Genomic DNA, 20,532 nt, shown 5'->3' with positions numbered 1-20,532 from the left:
CTGAAGAAGATTGAAAAGAGGGTTGGTGCCAGAACACAGCCTTGCTTCACGCCATTGTTAATGGAGAAGGGTTCAGAGAGCTCATTGCTGTATCTGACCCGACCTTGTTGGTTCGATCTACTCAAGGGAAAAATAGATGACATTTGGTTATTAGTTATAATTTTAGCTTGTGGCTTATGATAGTTTTATAGTTTGAAGAAAGACAATTCTAGTTGGTCAAATGCCTTTTCTGTATCTAAAGAAATAGTTATATTTGGATTCAATCTTGATTTTTGCCATTTGAATTGAAAAATCTACCTAAATTATTTGAAGAACATCTTCCTCTTTTTTAAAAAAAAAATGCCACTTGATCTGGATGTATTAATTTTGGTCAATACTCACTCAGTCTGTTGGCTCGTGCCTTTGCTAGAATTTTATAGTCTGCATCAATAAGTAATGTTGGTCTGTACGATGAGGTTTTTAATGAGTCTCTACCTTTCTTTGGTAGCCCTAATTATAGCAGTTGAAAAGGCTTCTGGGAAGGATTGGGTCTTCACCACCTGGTCTAACACAACCATCAGAAGAGGCATCAACAAATCTTTAAATTGTCTTCAGAACTTGGAAGGGGGGTTGGGGGGGGGCAAAACCCATCTTCCCCTGGGGCTCATTAGCTTGTAAAGCAACCAGAACTTTCTCTATTTTTTTCCTTGTAAAAGGTGCATCTAAATTATCTCTCTCTTCTAGTTTAGGAAGTTCAACATTCTTAAAAAAATTCTTCCATTTTGTATTCATCTACTAATTCTGATTTATGTAGTTTCATATAGTATTATCTAAATGTTCTGATTTTTGATTATACCTTATTGTATCTATTTCCATTGCATTTATCATTCTGGATGACTCCTCTGCTTTAACCTGCCAAGATAACTCTTTGTGTGTCTGTTCTCCGAGTTCATAATATTTTTGTTTAGTTTTTTTCTGTTCTAAATGTTTGCAGTGTATTATTTTGTAATTTTTTATTCCCTAATATTTTATATTTTTTGTGTTCCTAATATCTGATATTTTTCCAGTTTTGTAATGTCCTTCTCTAGACTTGCGAAATCTCTTGCATGTTCTCTCAAGATGTTTAGTATAAGAAATAATTTGTCCCCTCAAATAAGCTTTAAGCATATCCTATATTAGAAAACTTTTCAGTGGAAGGGAGATTGTTTTCGTAAAATATTTCTGTCTCTTAATAAATTCACAAAAATCTTTCCTCTTTAATAATGCATAATTAAGGCGCCATCAATGCATACTTTCTTGCTTTTCCATTATCGTAATAGTTAATGTTAACTATTGTCTTGTCAAATACTCGTTTTTACTTTGTTACTGGCAGATATTAAAAATAGGTCAATTTTTGTATGTGAATCACGTACTCTTGAGTTGAATGAATAGTTTCTTTCTAAGAGTTGAGCCTCCTCCATATCAATTAAATTTAAATCCTTCAAAAATGGATATGTTGTTTTTGCAGCTTTTGCCCTTGTTACTGTTCTCGCTTATTTATCCAATATTGGATTTAAACAAAAATTGAAAACTCCTCCAACCAATGTATTTTTTTCGCATGCAGTTTTTAAAAACATAACCTTCATAAAGACTTCATGGTCATAATTTCTGGTGTAAATTTTCGTAGAAGACCATGGTTCTGCATCAGTTTTGCAACATGCTATTCCAAATCTTCCAGCTTGATCAGTTATTGTCTCTTCTATTAATATGGGTAAATTTTTATTCATTAAAATCATTCCATCTCTTGCTTTTCATCCAAATGAAGGCGATATTACTTGCGCCACCCATCCTCTTTTTAAATATGCGTCTCCCAAATTGGTAAGGTGTGTTTCTTGTAAAAAGACTCTATCTGCCTTGAATTTTTTAGGTATGCCAAGTCCCATTTTCTCTAAATTTACCCATTAATTCCATTAACATTAAAATTAATAAATATCAATGTTCTATCCATATTCTCTTTAAAACAGTATTTTTTAACAGTAAAATCTCTTTGATTCTTTAAATAATAAAATGATCCTTCCCTTTAAGAAAAACACACAATGTCCCTGCCCCGACGGTGACATATATGAAGAGCCTGAAAGCCCGTGGAGGAAAAAAGTCCACAGAATCTCTTGAAAGAAGAACCCCTCCCTTTAGTGCCATATTTTGTTATTTCTTTCCGGGCACCATTCTCCCCCTTGGTTTGGAGTCTTCATCCTGCTACTACTTTTCCCATTTTTTTTTCCTTTTTCTGAGCTCTCCATGAACAATTCTATACACTTTTAAACAATAAATACAAAATTGTTTACCAAAAATTTTAAAAAAATGCAACTTTTACTACTTTTATTTAGTTCCATTATAAATATTTTCATATTCTTCTCACTTGGCAACCTTAATCTTTTTGTACAAACTTCACAGAAAGTCTTCCACCTCGTTCTTGGTTTTTAAAAATCACCATTTCCCTTCTGCTACCTTGACCATCAAAGTCACGGGATATATCATTGAATATTTCATGTTTTTAAGCATGTAATGGTCTTTTCACATCTTCAAATTCTTTTCTTTGTTAAATCAAAGTCAGGCTAAAATCTTGGGGAAAAAATAATAGGTCCTTTTCATGATCAACCTCAGGCTGGCCATTATTCTGCTTTGTGTTATCATATGCTGCTCCCAGAATTAGTGTTGCTAAAAAATCTCACCAGAATTGATCTTGATCTCTGGTTGCTGGCTCTTCCGGATCCAAGTGTTCGGTGAGCTCTCTCAATGTGGTTTTTCTCCAAATTTGTCTTCCAACACCAGATCTCTCCTTTGATTCCTTCTTTTAATCTAATAATTCAAAATTTGTTCCATCAATTGAAGTTCTCCATATGGTGAATTTTGTCCAGCAGTCCTTATTTATCTGACTCACATTCTTAGGCTTTTATCTAAGAAGATGGCAGCAAGTGGATGAAGTAAAAGCATAACGAAATGCTGGAGGAACTTGTCCAGTATTTTCAGCGTCTAGTGGAGACCAAGATATGTTGCTGATGTTTTGGGCCTGAGCCTTCAGAGAACAAGTCCGAAGCAGGAAATCTCAAAGTCTCAGAATTCAATGGGGACAGAATCTGGACCACCAAAAAGAGTTAATTGGATATTATGTGAGGAGAGGCAAGAATTTATCATGTTTGTGTGAAAGGAGACTGAATGTAAGAGAGAGAGGAGGCGAGGAGTTTAATGAAAGCCCAGACAGAGGATGAGGTATTGTTCCTCCAATTTACGGGTGGTCGCAATCTGGGAGTGCATGAGATCATGGACGGACACGTCAGCAAGGGAATGGATGGAGAATTGAAATGGGTGGCCAGTGGGAGATCCACGCTATTGCAGTGGGAGATCCACGCTATTGCAGTGGGAGATCCACGCTATTGCAGTGGGAGATCCACGCTATTGCAGTGGGAGATCCACGCTATTGCAGTGGGAGATCCACGCTATTGCAGTGGGAGATCCACGCTATTGCAGTGGGAGATCCACGCTATTGCAGTGGGAGATCCACGCTATTGCAGTGGGAGATCCACGCTATTGCAGTGGGAGATCCACGCTATTGCAGTGGGAGATCCACGCTATTGCAGTGGGAGATCCACGCTATTGCAGTGGGAGATCCACGCTATTGCAGTGGGAGATCCACGCTATTGCAGTGGGAGATCCACGCTATTGCAGTGGGAGATCCACGCTATTGCAGTGGGAGATCCACGCTATTGCAGTGGGAGATCCACGCTATTGCAGTGGGAGATCCACGCTATTGCAGTGGGAGATCCACGCTATTGCAGTGGGAGATCCACGCTATTGCAGTGGGAGATCCACGCTATTGCAGTGGACCGGGCAGAGGCACTCAACAAAACTATCTCAATCTGTGTCCAGTCTCTCCAATGTAAAGGAGATCACAGCTCGAGCACCGGATGCAGTTGATGATGCCTGCAGATTCACAAATAAAATGTTGCTTCACTTGGAAGGACTGTTTGGGTCCCCAAATTGTGGGTGAGGGAGGAGGTGTCAGTGCCATCTCCACCAATCAAATGAATGAAATTGATGAGCTTGACAGTGCAGAAAGCAGTGTATCATCAGTTGTACCAATGTATCATCAGTGTAATAAACAATAAGTTGAAGTTTTGCCTGTGAGGGCTTGCAACCTAGAATGCTCCACATACGCAACAAAAAGACTGGTCTATCTGGGACCCATGCAAGCACCTGTAGCGAAACATTTGATTTGAAGAAAATGGGATGAGCTAAAGAAGAAATTTAGGATGAGTGCATTCAATCAGGTGGAAGAGGATGGGGGTGGGGTGTGGTGTTGGTTCGATCTGTTATCCATGAAAAAGTAGAGAACCTTGAGGCTTTCTTCATGGGGGATGGAAGTATATGGAGATTAAGTTACTGGTGTAAATGAAGCAATCCAGCTCAGGGAAGTGAAAGTTGTTGAAATTGTGGTGAATGTGAGAGGTTCCCTGGATGTAGGTGGGAAGGGACTGGACCAAGGGGGTTTAAGAATCAAATTGAATAACAAATAAATTACAAGAAATAAATGAGAATTTTAGAGTTTTAGAAGTCTATTAGTCAGAATCATTAAAAGATGATAAAATAGAATTTTTGTCTCAGCATAGAGGCTGCTTTCTTAAGACACCACCTTTTTGTAGATGTCCTTGATGAAGTGAAGACTGATGCCTGTGAAAATTTGATTTGAGGTGTCGCGTTCTGATTTTCATCTGTAATTCCATTGTTTGCTGACTTGGTGGCATTGCTTCAAATTCATTGAAAGACTCAGTGAGGGGAGGAGGGTTTTGTACTTTTTGTCATGTTCTTTGGACATGGACCTTCAGTCAATCAGATTTCTCTTGTTTTTATGTAATGTTTTGGCAAATAAATAGCATTTTCTTATTGCCAAACTGAAACTCACGTTATGAACAGCATTGATACTTGGCCTGTAAGCAATTAGTTAGCCTAAAGGAAATTGAAATAAAACATGGTGTCTTTTATTCATTCTGGGCTGCAGAGAACTTGTGAATTTTAAGTTGAAACCAGAATTTTCTCATGCACTTTACTTGTCCACTAGACTCTTCTTTCTATGCTCTTTGTAATTAAAAATAATGGAGGAATGGGAGTACAATTTTGTTTTTGAAGAGATTGACTTAAAAAGTGCAAACTCATTTGTAACTGATCTCCCAATAAAGTGAGGTGACTTGACTTGAGCATGCTCAAGATCAAAATGGGCAGGTGAATTTGTGATGAAACTTTCCATGATTCTGTGGCCACCTGATCACAATAGACTCTTGAAGATGTTCCTCAAAATGTTATTCATGGATGTTGCTAGAATTATATTTCATGGTGAATATGTTGAATTTTCCCTTTCACAGCAAATATGCCTAATTTTTTTCAACTAGGCTTCCCGTACGCCAGATCGGAAGGATAGAAAATCAGCAACTGGGGCAAAAAAGAGGAAACGATCTCGTTCACCTTCACCAATACCGACACCAGCTGAGTCCCGAAAGAAGAGTGGAAAGAAAGGGTAAGTTTTTCCTGTTAATGGCATGTAATGTGAGGATTGGCAGCTGCAGAGCATTGGGAAAAAAAAATACAATTAGTGAGCTACCAATGGTCTTGTATGATTTGATAATTTGGCATGAAAATGATCACAGTATATCCTTGGAATCATCAAATTTTTTGAACCATTTTTTTGGGCCTAAAGTTGGGGGGGTTCAACTTTTACAGGGGTCAAAACCAGTGTCGTTCAAGGTGTCGGGAGCTTGGATGGCTTGGACTGGGCGTAATTCTCCAGTCACGGCGTCGGGGACTTGGCTGGGTGGATGACCGGGACTAAAAAGGGGGAGGGTTTGGGTGGGGGGGGGTGCCCAACTTTTACACATGGGTCATAGAAAAACACTCTACTTTTGGGCCTGAAAGGGGGATGGTCAACTGTATTACAGTGTCAACGAATGCAGGAGTATATTTGGTAATCCACTTGATCCAGAGACAATACTCAGCTTTGAGGGATGCAACAGGAGATCAGGCATACTTGTATGTTAACTGTACTGATACTTAAATGACAGTTGAAGAGCCCAATGTGATAGATGTTGATGTTTTACTTAGCAGATCTGGTGCTGAAATCTTTTTTTAAGCAGCAATGCTTTAAATAGAGAAGCATTATCAAGGAAGTTTGCATCCAGTGATTGAGATTTTCTATGGATGGTTTGGGATGAGAACCAGACTAAGTTGTGTTGGTTGATTATCTCAAACAATAGTTGTCAAAGGCAACACTGACAGAATTAGGGCATAACAGCTGTAATCTTCATAATTTGTGTGAGTGGTGTAAGGTAAAACATCATGAGATGGGAATGTGTAGGGAGTTACCCTGTACAAGGCTGTAACAAGAAGGGGAGGTGTCCTTGTACTCCTGTTAGGTAAAACATCATGAGATGGGAATGTACGGGGCAGTAACAAGATGTGAATGCATCCTTGTACTTACAAGATAAGAGAGACATTGATGGATTGAGAGGCAGGAAGCTAGCAGGGAAAGGATAGCAACAGTTTTAGTCATTGGACAAGTAATGATATGATGATGTTCTAAGCACATATCCAAGGGTATAAAAAATCACCATTTTGCTGATAACGGCAGAATGCATTCTCCGACTAACATGTTTAGTCGCAAGTGTTACAATCCGGTAATAAAGAACAAAGAACCCTGATTTCGACTCAGCCTGGTGTTTGTCTCACTCATTCATGAACAAAGCAGACCTAACAGTGGCTACAGTGGAGTGATGAATTGCAATTGATGTGATGGTTGATCATTTGACCTGCAGTTATTGCCAACATGGTTCTTGGTTGTTTTATTGTATTTTTGAATTACAGTAATGGAGTTCCAGAATAGTTTTTATCTTTTAGTTCAAGGGTGATATTTAAACTAGAAATGACACATTAATTGTGGGGAGGACTATTTCTATGGAAGTCAGTTGTATTGATGTATATCAGGTATTTGATTAAACTATCAAGTGTTTGGCTTGCTGGGTTTTTTAACTGCCTAGTGCATGCCTCCAGCTCTCCCCATTGATGGAGAGAGGTTAACAGCTGCGTGGTTCCCGTGCTTTACGACTGTCAAAGTTCCCTAGCTCTAGCCCAGCACTATTACAGCTCCTGGTAGCTGTAAAATCCCCCGCAGTTGGTTCAATCTGGTCCTCAAGTCAAAAATAAAAATGTCCAAAATCCATAACCATGCACATTCTTTTCATTGTCACCACTTGCATGGAGGCGAGTTGGGTAGGCAGCACGAGGAAGGTGCATGGAGGGCCTGGGACACGTGTGGGTTGTTAGCATGAGACAAGTGCTTATCTAGAAGTAAATGTTTTCTGAAGCAACACACAACTACTTGGTGAAGATGGGAGCAAACATTCAGCCAGCAAAGTGCTACTGTCATGCCCCGCCTGCAGCAGCTGATTGAATAAAGTTTCTAGAAAGTTGTGTTAGAATGAAATAGCAGCACCCACAATGAAGGTCCTGCCGATCCCGCTGGGGCAACTCTCCTAAAGTGTCTCTGATCCCTGCCAAGTAAGAGGCATTAGGTATATTAGTAGGGCTTTATCTGTAAACTTGGGGGGAGGGGGTTAATTATGACGATAGCAGAGTGAACATTGCGACACTGTTACAGCGGTTTGAATTTAAATTTTCTCAGTTGTGGGAATTACCTGATTAAAGTGAACTTTATATAATTGAAGACAACATTACTGTTTTTCCAAATTAATTTGCATTTTGCATTGTCTTTTGTCTTTTAACCAGTGTATTCTTAATGCAGTTAGGCATTGGAAGAATGAGTCTCAATCAACCAAAACATTTGCATGTATAACATCCTCCTCGATCCCTACTGTACTCTATTGTGTCCATTGACTTGAATAAGAGTCGTGCATATTTGCATGGTAACATGACCTGGAAAATATAGTGAGTAAAAGTATATCAAAGAAGCATGATCACAAGTCAATGAGATTTCTTTCTGCAAATGGGGATAAGAGTACTTGTTAAAAAGAGAAAAGCTTGCAACTGTGGCAGTCAGTCGTGATGAGGCTTTAATGCTTGGAGTTCATTCAGATATGTTTGTTGAAATGCTGTTCTTTGTATCTTGATGATTGGAATGCAGGAAGATGGATACTGAACTTCAGCAACTTCAAGTCCTGATTTGATCACACCATGACTTCTGTAGCATTTCTGGACACTTTTTGGCAATGTATGTTAATGTTGAATGCAGTGGGTGTGTTAAAAGGTTAGCAAAAGACTCAAGGAATCCATTGGAAATCAGGAGTATATGCACTTGTGTCGAGTAAATCAGTGGATGATATGATTGAAGTTTTATGTTGTTATTAGGAACTGATTGACAAAGCAAGTTTAATGGACTGGATCACATATTTGAATTCCTATCTGTAGATTGACGTGTCAGTTTATTGTTTGAGAAATTGAATCATTTGTATCAGAACTTAAATGTATAATGTGATGCTGAAACTTGGAAAAACAAATTGTCAGCTCTGGATTTCATGAATTTTTGTTGTTTGCAGGCAGCCTACACCATACTTGAAGAGAAGAGGGCAGAGAGATGAAGAAGAACAAGAGGATTTCACAAAAGACATGGAGGATCCCACACCTGTACCCAATGTGGAAGAAGTTATTTTACCAAAAAATGGTACGTGGTGCTTTTGCTCTGTTACTGGTTCTTGACAAAAAGCAGAACTTTGATGTTACAATGTGGTTTCACTCATTGAAGACTTTTCTTCATTCATCATAGACTTTGCATGGAACATAAAATACTTTAAACCTGTTTGGCAGATAGGTGGTCCCCAGAGCAGAAACTAGGTTGGTGAGATGTTGGGGGCTAATAATACACTCAAAAAAGGGCAAGTTAAATATGCAGAGCAGCCAGGAGCACAGAAAAGAGAGAATGAGGTTCAGTGGTTTAACTTCATTTATGGCAGCTTCATGTTGCAGGTTGATAGACAGGAGGGGGTGTTAAATTTTTCATGAGGGAAAACACTGCAACAGTGCTTCCATCATGAGGATATTCTTGGAGGATTATCCAGTGAAGAATATGGGTAGAACTTGCAAACAAAAAGGGAATTATTTTTAATGGGGCTGAAGTATAGGCCTCCCATTTGTCAACAGGAATTGAATGAATGGATGTTTGGTTTGGTAATTTCAGTGCCCAGGAATGCAGAAGGTTGCAGAGGGGAGAAGAGATAGCCAAGTCCTTCACTGGCTCTGACCCCCCATCCATTGAAGTCATCTGCATGAGGTATTGCCTTTTGAAGGCAGTGAACATCAAAACCTCTTTTCACTACTACCTTTGGAAGAAGATACAGAATCTTGAAATCCAGCACCTTTAGATTCAAGAACTATTTTTCCAATGGCTATCAGACTCTTGAACCTCTTCTTCATAAACTACTCTGGCACGATTGAAATGCCACTTTTTTTCTTACAGTTCTTCAACTGTGAATATTTATGATTTATCTTTTGATTTATTATCGATGAGGTAATTTAGTGTACACTTGTAGCTTTTTTTAAACTGCAGAAAGATTTGAAAAAAGAAATGGTGCAAATGCACATTGCACTTGTGTGTATGACCGTGATCTCATTCTGCAGGGTAATAGCAGATGTCCTTAAGAATGATAGGGTTATATTACTGGGAGTTTTTTTTTTACTTTCATCGTATTGACGGGACGCCCAAAGTGCAAAAGGTTTGGGTGGGATGGTGTTTGTTAAATGTGCCCAAGAAAACTTCCTCAATCAATATGTTGAAGGCTGTTCTGGAGAGGGGACAACATTGCACCATTTCTTGGGATAGAAGATAGGCAAGTTATTGAAGTGACAGTGCAGGGAGCACTTTGGAACCAAAGAGTAATAGAAAAAGATAGGTCTGGTTCACAAGTTGAGGTTCAAGATTGGGGCAAGACCAATTATGGATCAATTTAGGCAGAGACTTGGAGGTTGATTAGGAAGATTGTTTGCTGGTAAAGGGAAGGCTTGAAAATGGAATGATTTTCAAGGTGGGGTAGCAAAAGTTTAGGCATACAATATTCCTGTTGGGGGAAAGGGAAGGCCAGCCAGTTCAAAGAACCCTGGTTGAGGAGGGATATTGAGGCTCTGGTTCAGAAAAAAGAAGCTTGCATCACATTTCAGCAGTCCAGGTCAAGCTAATATCTTAAGTCCAATAATTATTGGAATATGCTTAAGAAGGAACTCAGAAAGGCATAAAAGGACATTAGGTGGATCTGGCAGGTAGAATAAAAGAAAATCCCAAGAGATTCTACAGGTTTCTTTAGAGTAAAAGGATGGCTTTTTGATTGATATGGCAGTCCTTTTGTGGAGCTATAGGAGATGGGGATATGGCAACCTTTTTGTGGAGCAATAGGAGATGGGGATATGGCAGTCGTTTTGTGGAACTATAGGAGATGGATGACATTTTGAATTTTCATATTGGTCTTCGCTGTGAAGATCATGGAAGTGAAGGAAATGAGTTGTGATGTCCTGGACCATATCAAGGAGGGATTATTGGCAACCGGAGCATGTTAAGGTAGTCAAATCCCCAGGGTATGATGAAGTGGATCCTTGCAATGTCTGGGAAGAAAGAAGAAATTGTGGAGCACCTTGCTGAAATAATTGCATCAGATTCGACCTCTGAAGTGCCAGAGACTGGAGGGTGGCTAATTTTGTGCTGTTATTGAAAAAAGGCAGCAAGAACAAGCCAGGAAATTAGCCAGGGCTAATGAGCTTGAAATCAGAGGTCAGAAAATTGCTTGTTTCGAGATTGTGAGGGACAGGAGCTACCAGCATTTGGATAGGCAGGGAGCGAACTGGAGTTTATCAGTATGAATTTATTTGTAGGAAATAGTGTCTAATGGACCTCATTGTTTTTGGAAAAGATAACCAAGAGTATTGATGAGGGTAGCACAATTGATGTTGGGTATATGAACTTTAGCAAGGTCTTTGACAAGTTTCACTGAAAGGCTCAATCATATGAGATCCAAGGTGAGTTGGCCCATCAGATTCAAAATTGGTTCAGTGGAAGGAGTCAGAGGGAAGTTGAAGTAGGATATTTCCCTGACTACAGGCCTGTGACTAGTGATGTATAGCAGGTGTCAGTGCTGGGTTTAGTGGTATTATCTACATGAATGATTTGGATGGCAATGTAATTAACATAAGTACATTTGCAGATGACACTAAAATTGGTGGTGCAGTGTAATGGCAATGCTGCTGTGGACCCAGGGAGAGTGAGGAGTGGAGACACTCCATTCTTCCATGGGTCTTTCTTCCCATTCCTACTGCTGAGGGCTCTGCACAGGCTTTAAACTGCCTGTTAAAGGAGACGGTGGTGTTTTATTTAAAATCCTGCAACTGTGGATTTTGGGCCGAAGACACTGGTGGCTATATTTGGCAACAGGTTGCAGACTCTGGAGGAGTGTTCATAAATAATTTTTTGAGAGGAGAGCAAATTAGCATGAAAAAATTGAAATCACAAGTGATGGTATCCTTCTCTGGTTTGGCATGTAATTCAATCTGTTCAAATCGCCTGAAATTTGGTTTGTCTTTTTGTTGCAGGTTAATTACCTATAAAGCAACTAATTTTGAACCAGTTAATAAATAGTCCCGTTCAGATTAAAAAATCTCTCAGGATCCCTGATGGATTTTAATGAGAGCAGCAACAAAAGCAGATATTTAGGACCAAAATTAATGATACTATATTATGGCACAAGTGTTCAAGATGACGCATTGCATGGATTAGGTGGCGATCAGTGCAGTGCAAATTTACAGGATGGAAATATGCTTAAAATAGGTAATTGCTGTAATTTCTTCATCCTTTAATTATTGTTTAAGGAGGTGCGGATGAGCTCTCCTTTTGAGTTGACGGCTTGACAGACAAATGGGTATAAGATTCTAAACTTGTTGATAAATCAGAGAGGACTGAATTTAATCTTTCACGTGCTCTGATTAATAGTTGTTTGAAGAGGAAAACGTGGATGAATGTTTCTAATTACAGATCTAAAAGGAAAGTGATGTGCAATAACATGAAATATGGATTTTGATAGCAAAGAGCTTGATAGATGCAGCAGGCCAAATGGTAACATTATGATCATTTTGTCCCACGGACTCCATGTGGAAATGCCTACTTTAGCTTGAGTGTTGATGGCTGCTGTGGTGTTCCAGAGTGACTTGGCATGGTGGATTAATTTGCCAAGTAATCAGAATTTGTGCTTTCAAAATTTGTTTTATTTCAAGTTATTAATAGTTATTATAATGCTTTTATTTTGCTAGTGAACCCCAAGAAGGACAGTGAGCACACACCTGTGAAGGGGGGTACCATTGCGGATTTAGGTAATGTAATTCCTCTTGATATTTAATGAGCGATCAGGAAGTCTGCGCATGGAATATGTCAATGCTTTTAACGACTGCAATTGGATTATAGAGGAAGATTAATCAATTATGTTGATAAAGCTATCTCCTTTACTTATGATCCTTTCACATTTCTTTTCTCTATTCCTTATTGTTAGATAATTTTCTGAACTGGTAACATTTCAGTCATAATTCAATAATTATCCTGTGTAAATCTGATGAACATTTGATTTGTCATATTACATCATTATTCCAATGGGAAGGAGGTTTGAAAGTTCAAGATAATTTTGTTTCTTTTTTGAAAATTTTATTTATTAATCATGATAAACCATACAATAAAAATACATCTTAAGAAAAAACAGAATACATACATGATATTTTTTTATCTAAATATCCTCTACAACCCCCCCCACCTCCCTACCCTAACCCACCCATCTCTCCCCACACCCCTCTACACTACCCCCAAAAAAGAAAAGAAATAAAGGGATCACATAATATAAAACTCATCAATTAGTTGCCATGGTTTGGAACAACACCACTAATGTGTTGAAAGGAGATTAATAATTCAACCCCATATAATCCAAGTTTTAACAAAAAATAATAATTATTACATAAATATGTTATCTTTTCTAATGGAATTCAGATCTCATTTCCAAATGTCATCTCTGAATACTCAAGTTAGTCTAATTTTTCCAAGTAATTGTCAAACATTTTCTAGCCACATCTCAAAAAAGTAATTTGAAATTTATTTAATTTTAACTCCAAGCTCAATCTCTTAATATAACCCAACAAAAATACTAAAGGATCAAGTGGAACCTTCAATTTAAAAATAATTTCTAAAAATTCCTTAAATCTATTCCAAAAAGGTTTCACAGTCTCACATAGCCAAGTAGAATGCAAGAAGGAGCCAACTTCCTTATGACATTAAAACATAAATCTGAGGAATAAATTTGTTTCTTGATGGGAATAATTTTCAGCTCTAAATTGGAGATTAATTTCCCTCTACCTCCAGGTTTGTTGTATTTACTCCTCTATGCCCCTGCTCAATCTTTCCTGTGTTGCCATCTTTGTCTTGGACAGCATTTTCTTGCTTGCTCTTCATTCCTCACCACTTTTCTTCCTGCCTGAAGAGTGACTTTCTATCAGGTCATTTCCACAGAAGAAATATGAAACCTGCAAGAAGTCTCTTTAGCTTGCTGAGACCATGTAACATCCATTTGCATGAATCTAATTTCAATATCCCGATCTATTCATCAACTTCCCTGGATTCCACCACAACACATGCCCACGCTCCAGAATCATTTTATAATGACAATAACGTACTAATCCACGAGCTTTGACACTGAAAGGAAGCCCACACGGTCATAGAAAGTACAAAATTCACATCGTTTGAGTTCAGGATTGAACTCATCACTGGAGTGTGAGACTGCAGTTCTGTTAGCTGGATCACAGTTCTACCGATATGCTTTCATTCCAATGGGTTACAATGTAGGTTACCACTATGAAATGCATAGCCAATTAGTTGAATAATATCTTTTACTGAATGTCCTTTGATCTGAACACTAATGTGCCATGATGTTTGAACTTCTTTTGACTCAATACATTCTTTTCATGTATTTGTTTTCATTTGAATGTTCAAATTTTAATATCAATAACTACAATGCATTTGTTAAGTGACTGAGAAACCTAAATTCTGTTTTCATGTCTCGTGAGGATTTTAATTTGTTTTCTAGAGTTGGAGTGTTGATTTTGTCTGTTGAAGACTAATTGATTTTCTTTCCAAACCAACTGGTGTTCATTACATCTTGTCGCTATTTATCCAGAGGAATACAGGATATCTTGTCCTATATCTTGATTCTATACCTGAAATAAGAAATTTATGGATCATTACTCAGCACTTTTGTCCTCTGTGTAGGTTTGTGAAATATTGATAATTTGAATTCTGATTTCAAAACTGAAGGAGGTTTTTGATTGTATTTTAGTCATGATGAAAAGAGAACTCTTGGCTGTGGGAATGGCATGAATTCTGGGAAGGTGTTGTTGGATTGTGTCATTGAGCAACTATGGATTGAACAGTTTGGTCATTCAGAATCCAAGAACCTATTCACCAGTTTGGAGGTGCCACTGGTGATTCCAGCAGTTAACATCATCTCTGTTCCAATTTATTTGCTACAACATTATGTTTCGTTTTCTGTCAATTCACACGTTTACTTAACCCTTTGGATTCCAGCCATTTTTAACCTTTCATTATAAATACTCCAGATTGGGTCCATGGGAAAGTCTTTACAGTATTGAAGTACATTATATGGTTGGATTTAAAATCAGTCCAGGAAAACTGGGGCATGGAGTATATATGCTTGTTGGTAGTCCTGGAAAACTGGGACACTGAGTCCAAATGGTAAAGTTTAGTTTCCCAGGGGTGGGGTGGTGGGATTGCATTTTATAGCTAATGGTCAGAAAACTGCTGGAGAGTATATTTTCTATCTTTTTTTGGGAATATTTTATTTTTGTTTTTTTTCCCATAAATATACATAGTAAACTCTCCAATATCAAAGTGCGTATGTGTTTTCTATAAAACATTTTTACGAAAATGCAAACAACAAAACTCTTCCTCCCCTTCCTTTTCACATTATAAATCCACACACTCTCAAAGGCTCACGTTTAAGTTGAGCATAAAAAATTCTATATGGGGAAGTCACTGGCACTTATACTATAGCAGCAACTTTTATCGTCCTTATTATTGTCGTTCTAATTGGGCCCCAATATGATCCAAATATGGCTGCCATATCATATTTGTTCAAGTTGTATGTAATTTTTTCCATAGGTATATGACTATTCATCTCAGCAGTCCATTGTGCTTTATGAAAATAAAGGAAAATAAGATAGGAAAAAAGAACACATTCATTGTAATAATTATATCCAGCTCCCTCAACAGCCCCCAAGGCTAGAGCTGGATGAGGTCCTCACCCAGGATGAGACATATAAGGCAATCGAACAACTGAAAAGTGGCAAAGCAGCAGGTATGGATGGAATCCCCCCAGAGGTCTGGAAGGCTGGCGGCAAAACTCTGCATGTCAAACTGCATGAGTTTTTCAAGCTTTGTTGGGACCAAGGAAAACTGCCTCAGGACCTTCGTGATGTCACCATCATCACCCTGTACAAAAACAAAGGCGAGAAATCAGACTGCTCAAACTACAGGGGAATCACGCTGCTCTCCATTGCAGGCAAAATCTTCGCTAGGATTCTCCTAAATAGAATAATACCTAGTGTCGCCGAGAATATTCTCCCAGAATCACAGTGCGGCTTTCGCGCAAACAGAGGAACTACTGACATGGTCTTTGCCCTCAGACAGCTCCAGGAAAAGTGCAGAGAACAAAACAAAGGACTCTACATCACCTTTGTTGGCCTCACCAAAGCCTTCGACCAAAGTTCTTCAACATTGTTATCCAACTGCACGAAAACCAACAAGGTCGGGTCAGATACAGCAATGAGCTCTCTGAACCCTTCTCCATTAACAATGGCATGAAGCAAGGCTGTGTTCTCGCACCAACCCTCTTTTCAATCTTCTTCAGCATGATGCTGAACCAAGCCATGAAAGACCCCAACAATGAAGACGCTGTTTACTTCCGGTACCGCACGCATGGCAGTCTCTTCAATCTGAGGCGCCTGCAAGCTCACACCAAGACACAAGAGAAACTTGTCCATGAACTACTCTTTGTAGACGATGCTGCTTTAGTTGCCCATTCAGAGCCAGCTCTTCAGCGCTTGACGTTCTGTTTTGCAGAAACTGCCAAAATGTTTGGCCTGGAAGTCAGCCTGAAGAAAATTGAGGTCCTCCATCAGCCAGCTCCCCACCATGACTACCAGCCCCCCCACATCTCCATCGGGCACACAAAACTCAAAACGGTCAACCAGTTTACTTTATCTCAGCTGCACCATTTCATCAGATGCAAGGATCGACAACGAGATAGACAACAGACTCGCCAAGGCAAATAGCGCCTTTGGAAGACTACACAAAAGAGTCTGGAAAAACAACCAATTGAAAAACCTCACAAAGATAAGCGTATACAGAGCCGTTGTGATACCCACACTCCTGTTCGGCTCCGAATCATGGGTCCTCTACCGGCATCACCTACGGCTCCTAGAACGCTTCCACCAGCGTTTTTTCCGCTCCATCCTCAACATTCATTGGAGCGCTTTCATCCCTAATGTCGAAGTACACGAGATGGCAGAGGTCGACAGCATCGAGTCCACGCTGCTGAAGATCCAGCTGCACTGGGTGGGTTACGTCTCCAGAATGGAGGACCATCGCCTTCCCAAGATCGTGTTATATGGCGAGCTCTCCACTGGCCACCGTGACAGAGGTGCACCAAAGAAAAGGTACAAGGACTGCCTAAAGAAATCTCTTGGTGCCTGCCACATTGACCACCGCCAGTGGGCTGATATCGCCTCAAACCGTGCATCTTGGCGCCTCACAGTTCGGCGGGCAGCAACCTCCTTTGAAGAAGACCGCAGAGTCCACCTCACTGACAAAAGGCAAAGGAGGAAAAACCCAACACCCAACCCCAAGCAACCAATTTTCCCCTGCAACCGCTGCAACCGTGTCTGCCTGTCCCGCGTCGGACTTGTCAGCCACAAACGAGCCTGCAGCTGATGTGGACATTTACCCCCTCCATAAATTTTCGTCCGCGAAGCCAAGCCAAAGACAGAGACAATACATTTCTTGATGAAAGTATCATATTTTTGAGTAGAGGGGAGGGATTGGATTAGAAGGTCTGGATAAGTCTATTCATAAATCTCATATATGGCTCCCAAATTTTACAAAATTTATCATAATCATCTTTCATAAGTAATTTTTTTTTCTAATGGGAGACAATATTTTATTTCATTAAACCATTCTTCTATTTTTACATGACTTTCTCTTCTATGTTTTAGCTATACACTTTCTCACTATTGCTGTGGCTAGACTCAAAAATCCATTTTTATATTTATCTAGTTCCAACTTTTGCCTTCATATATATTACCCAACAAAAAAATTTCTTGGATCTAATTTAACCTTCACTTTTAATATCTTCTCTAACATAAAACAATTCTTTCCAGAAATCTTTTACCTTTTCGCACAACCACACTGAATGCAAGAAATTACCAACCTCTTTTTTTACATCTAAAACATCGAGCAGAAAAATTTGGGTTAAATTTATTCAACTTATTGGGTGTGTAATACATTTGATGAAAAAAAAAACCCAATTATATTGAACCATTTGATATCTAATGTTGATTGTATTAGTTAACACTCTAAACAATTTCATCCATATTTCTTCTTGAATTTGTATATTTAAATCCTGTTGCCACATCAATTTAGTTTTATACAAATCTTTCTTTTCCATTATTTCTTGTAATTTATTATACATAGTAGTTATAAATCTTCGATTAATAAAAGGATCGGTTATAATATATTCAAACTGACTGTGCTCCGGAGTCTTGACTCCATCCCTATTTTCTTCTTCAAATATGATTGTAATCAATAATATGGGATATTACAAAATACAATATTTGTGTATTTCTCCTTTAAATGATCAAACGTCATAAAAATTGAAACTCTAAAACAATCTCGTATTTTCTGTATACCTTTTTCATACCAATTGTCTAATAAAGAATTATTCATTGTAAACGGTTGATTTTTGTCTTACTCAATTGAGCCACTGATAATTCCTTATACCTCTTTCCACATGTATCCCATTTCATATTCGAAATAAATGTTTTAAAATTGGTACTACTTGTCATATTTTAATCCTATGTATTAATATAGGGTTTTTTTTTTGGTTATTAACAACATTCCACTTGAAAATTAAGTCCTTCTCTGTCCCCTCTTTTTTTTGAATTCAATCCTATTCAGATCCGAGGGGGGCGGGGACTGTCTTATTCAAAGAAGGATGACAAAAATCTTGCTTGTGCTGATAAATAATAAAGAAGTCCAAGTCCTCCCAGTTTACAATCCCACGTTTAGCTTTTCTAATAAAATTCTCGGCACTTTGTTATTCCATAGGAATTGCCTTATATAATTATTTAACAATTTAAAGAATTTTTTTTTAGTTAGTACAAAAGGCAGCAATTGAAAAAGGTATTGTAATCTTTGCATCACCTTTATTTTAATACAATTTACTCTTACCACTCAAGTAATTGGAAAGTCTTTCCATTTCTGTAAAACTTTCTCTTTTTTTAAAAAGAGGAGAGTCATTAAATTTATATAAATGTAAATTATTCTGTAATTATTCCTAAATATTTGATTCTATCTGTCTTCCATTTAAATCTACTACCTTTTTGATGTCTTTCATAATCAAAATTCATCAATGGCATCATCACACTCTTGTCCATATTTATTTTATAACCTCATATTTTTCTAATATTGTTTGTAATTTTTATCAAGGATTCAGCTGGGCCTGACATAATTTTCTATCTTTTGAATTGTATTTGTCCACTGCAAGACCTTTTCTTTCTAACCTAGTTGGTATGATTAATCGTTGTTGGAAGGTGAACGAAAATGCTGGTTCGTTGCTTGGTCACCTGCAAAACTAAACTTTCAAACATAAACTAAATTTTAATCCTGATGAAATTGCACAACTTTGGTTTCTTTCCATCTTGAAATTAAATGAGAAGCACAGAATGTGGATTTGGGGGGGAGGAATGATGAGGATAAGTTGTTTACTCTTTACCTTCACCTTCTTTGATGGTATTTTACAATCTTGCCAATGTCTGACTTTGCATTCTTCCAGTCTGGGATTTGAATGAAGAGTAAAATTGTATTAAGCATGTCTCTTCTTCTCTCTTTGGCTTGGCTTCGCGGACGAAGATTTATGGAGGGGTAATGTCCACGTCAGCTGCAGGCACGTTGGTGGCTGACAAGTCCGATGCGGGACAGGCAGACACGATTGCAGCGGTTGCAAGGGAAAATTGGTTGGTTGGGGTTGGGTGTTGGGTTTTTCCTCCTTTGCCTTTTGTCAGTGAGGTGGGCTCTGCGGTCTTCTTCAAAGGAGGTTGCTGCCCGCCAAACTGTGAGGCGCCAAGATGCACGGTTTGAGGCGTTATCAGCCCACTGGCGGTGGTCAATGTGGCAGGCACCAAGAGATTTCTTTAGGCAGTCCTTGTACCTTTTCTTTGGTGCACCTCTGTCACGGTGGCCAGTGGAGAGCTCACCATATAACACGATCTTGGGAAGGCGATGGTCCTCCATTCTGGAGACGTGACCCATCCAGCGCAGCTGGATCTTCAGCAGCGTGGACTCGATGCTGTCGACCTCTGCCATCTCGAGTACTTCGACGTTAGGGATGAAAGCGCTCCAATGGATGTTGAGGATGGAGCGGAGACAACGCTGGTGGAAGCGTTCTAGGAGCCGTAGGTGGTGCCGGTAGAGGACCCATGATTCGGAGCCGAACAGGAGTGTGGGTATGACAACGGCTCTGTATACGCTTATCTTTGTGAGGTTTTTCAGTTGGTTGTTTTTCCAGACTCTTTTGTGTAGTCTTCCAAAGGCGCTATTTGCCTTGGCGAGTCTGTTGTCTATCTCATTGTCGATCCTTGCATCTGATGAAATGGTGCAGCCGAGATAGGTAAACTGGTTGACCGTTTTGAGTTTTGTGTGCCCGAGAAGCATGTGCATTTCAGCAAATCACGGAACTTCAATTGCCATGAGTGAATCCATCAAAAGCTCAGGTTGTTCTCCATTTATCTGGAGTAATCATTTAATAAACACGTTGATCTTTGTGCACGAGATTGGTGATTGGGTTTGTTTGCCTCTGTTAGTTGTACTGTGGATAGTGATGTCATGAAATTAGGGTGGAGGCATATAATTTATGATGAGACCCTTTTTGAATTGTAGGACTGTGCATGTCTTGTCTTGGTTACACGTATGCAAGCTAAAACATCTCTTGAATTAATTTTGTTGCAGATGAGCAAGAAGATGAGCCGTTGTCAGCTGGAGGGAAGGTAATTAACGTGAAAAGCTGGTTTTGTTTACCCAATGGTGATATGGAAGTTGTAACTTTATTGTAACAATGTGCTTCTCAGTCTTCAGAAAGATCCTTTTTTCTGTGTCCTGCAGTTTTGGCAACATTTGTATCTTTAGTGATGCATGCTGTTCGTGGGAGGTATGCA

At 38.9% G+C, this 20,532-nt stretch overlaps 1 protein-coding gene across 3 annotated transcripts in view; it reads left to right on the top strand.

Annotated features, from left to right (window-relative positions):
- Positions 1 to 20,532, top strand: part of smarcc1a (SWI/SNF related BAF chromatin remodeling complex subunit C1a) — a 157,543-nt gene that overhangs the window by 38,500 nt on the left and 98,511 nt on the right. For all 3 annotated transcript variants that reach the window (XM_069922057.1, XM_069922056.1, XM_069922055.1), the window contains exons 10-13: positions 5,403 to 5,527; positions 8,556 to 8,680; positions 12,304 to 12,363; positions 20,327 to 20,364. In XM_069922057.1, coding sequence (XP_069778158.1) covers positions 5,403 to 5,527; positions 8,556 to 8,680; positions 12,304 to 12,363; positions 20,327 to 20,364 — 348 coding nt within the window. The remainder of the gene's footprint in view (positions 1 to 5,402; positions 5,528 to 8,555; positions 8,681 to 12,303; positions 12,364 to 20,326; positions 20,365 to 20,532) is intronic.

This window comes from Narcine bancroftii, chromosome 2 (assembly GCF_036971445.1).
Source record: "Narcine bancroftii isolate sNarBan1 chromosome 2, sNarBan1.hap1, whole genome shotgun sequence".
Classification (NCBI taxonomy): Eukaryota; Metazoa; Chordata; class Chondrichthyes; order Torpediniformes; family Narcinidae; genus Narcine; species Narcine bancroftii.
Note: the sequence above shows the minus strand (reverse complement) of the source record. Positions and strands in the feature narration are given on the sequence as shown.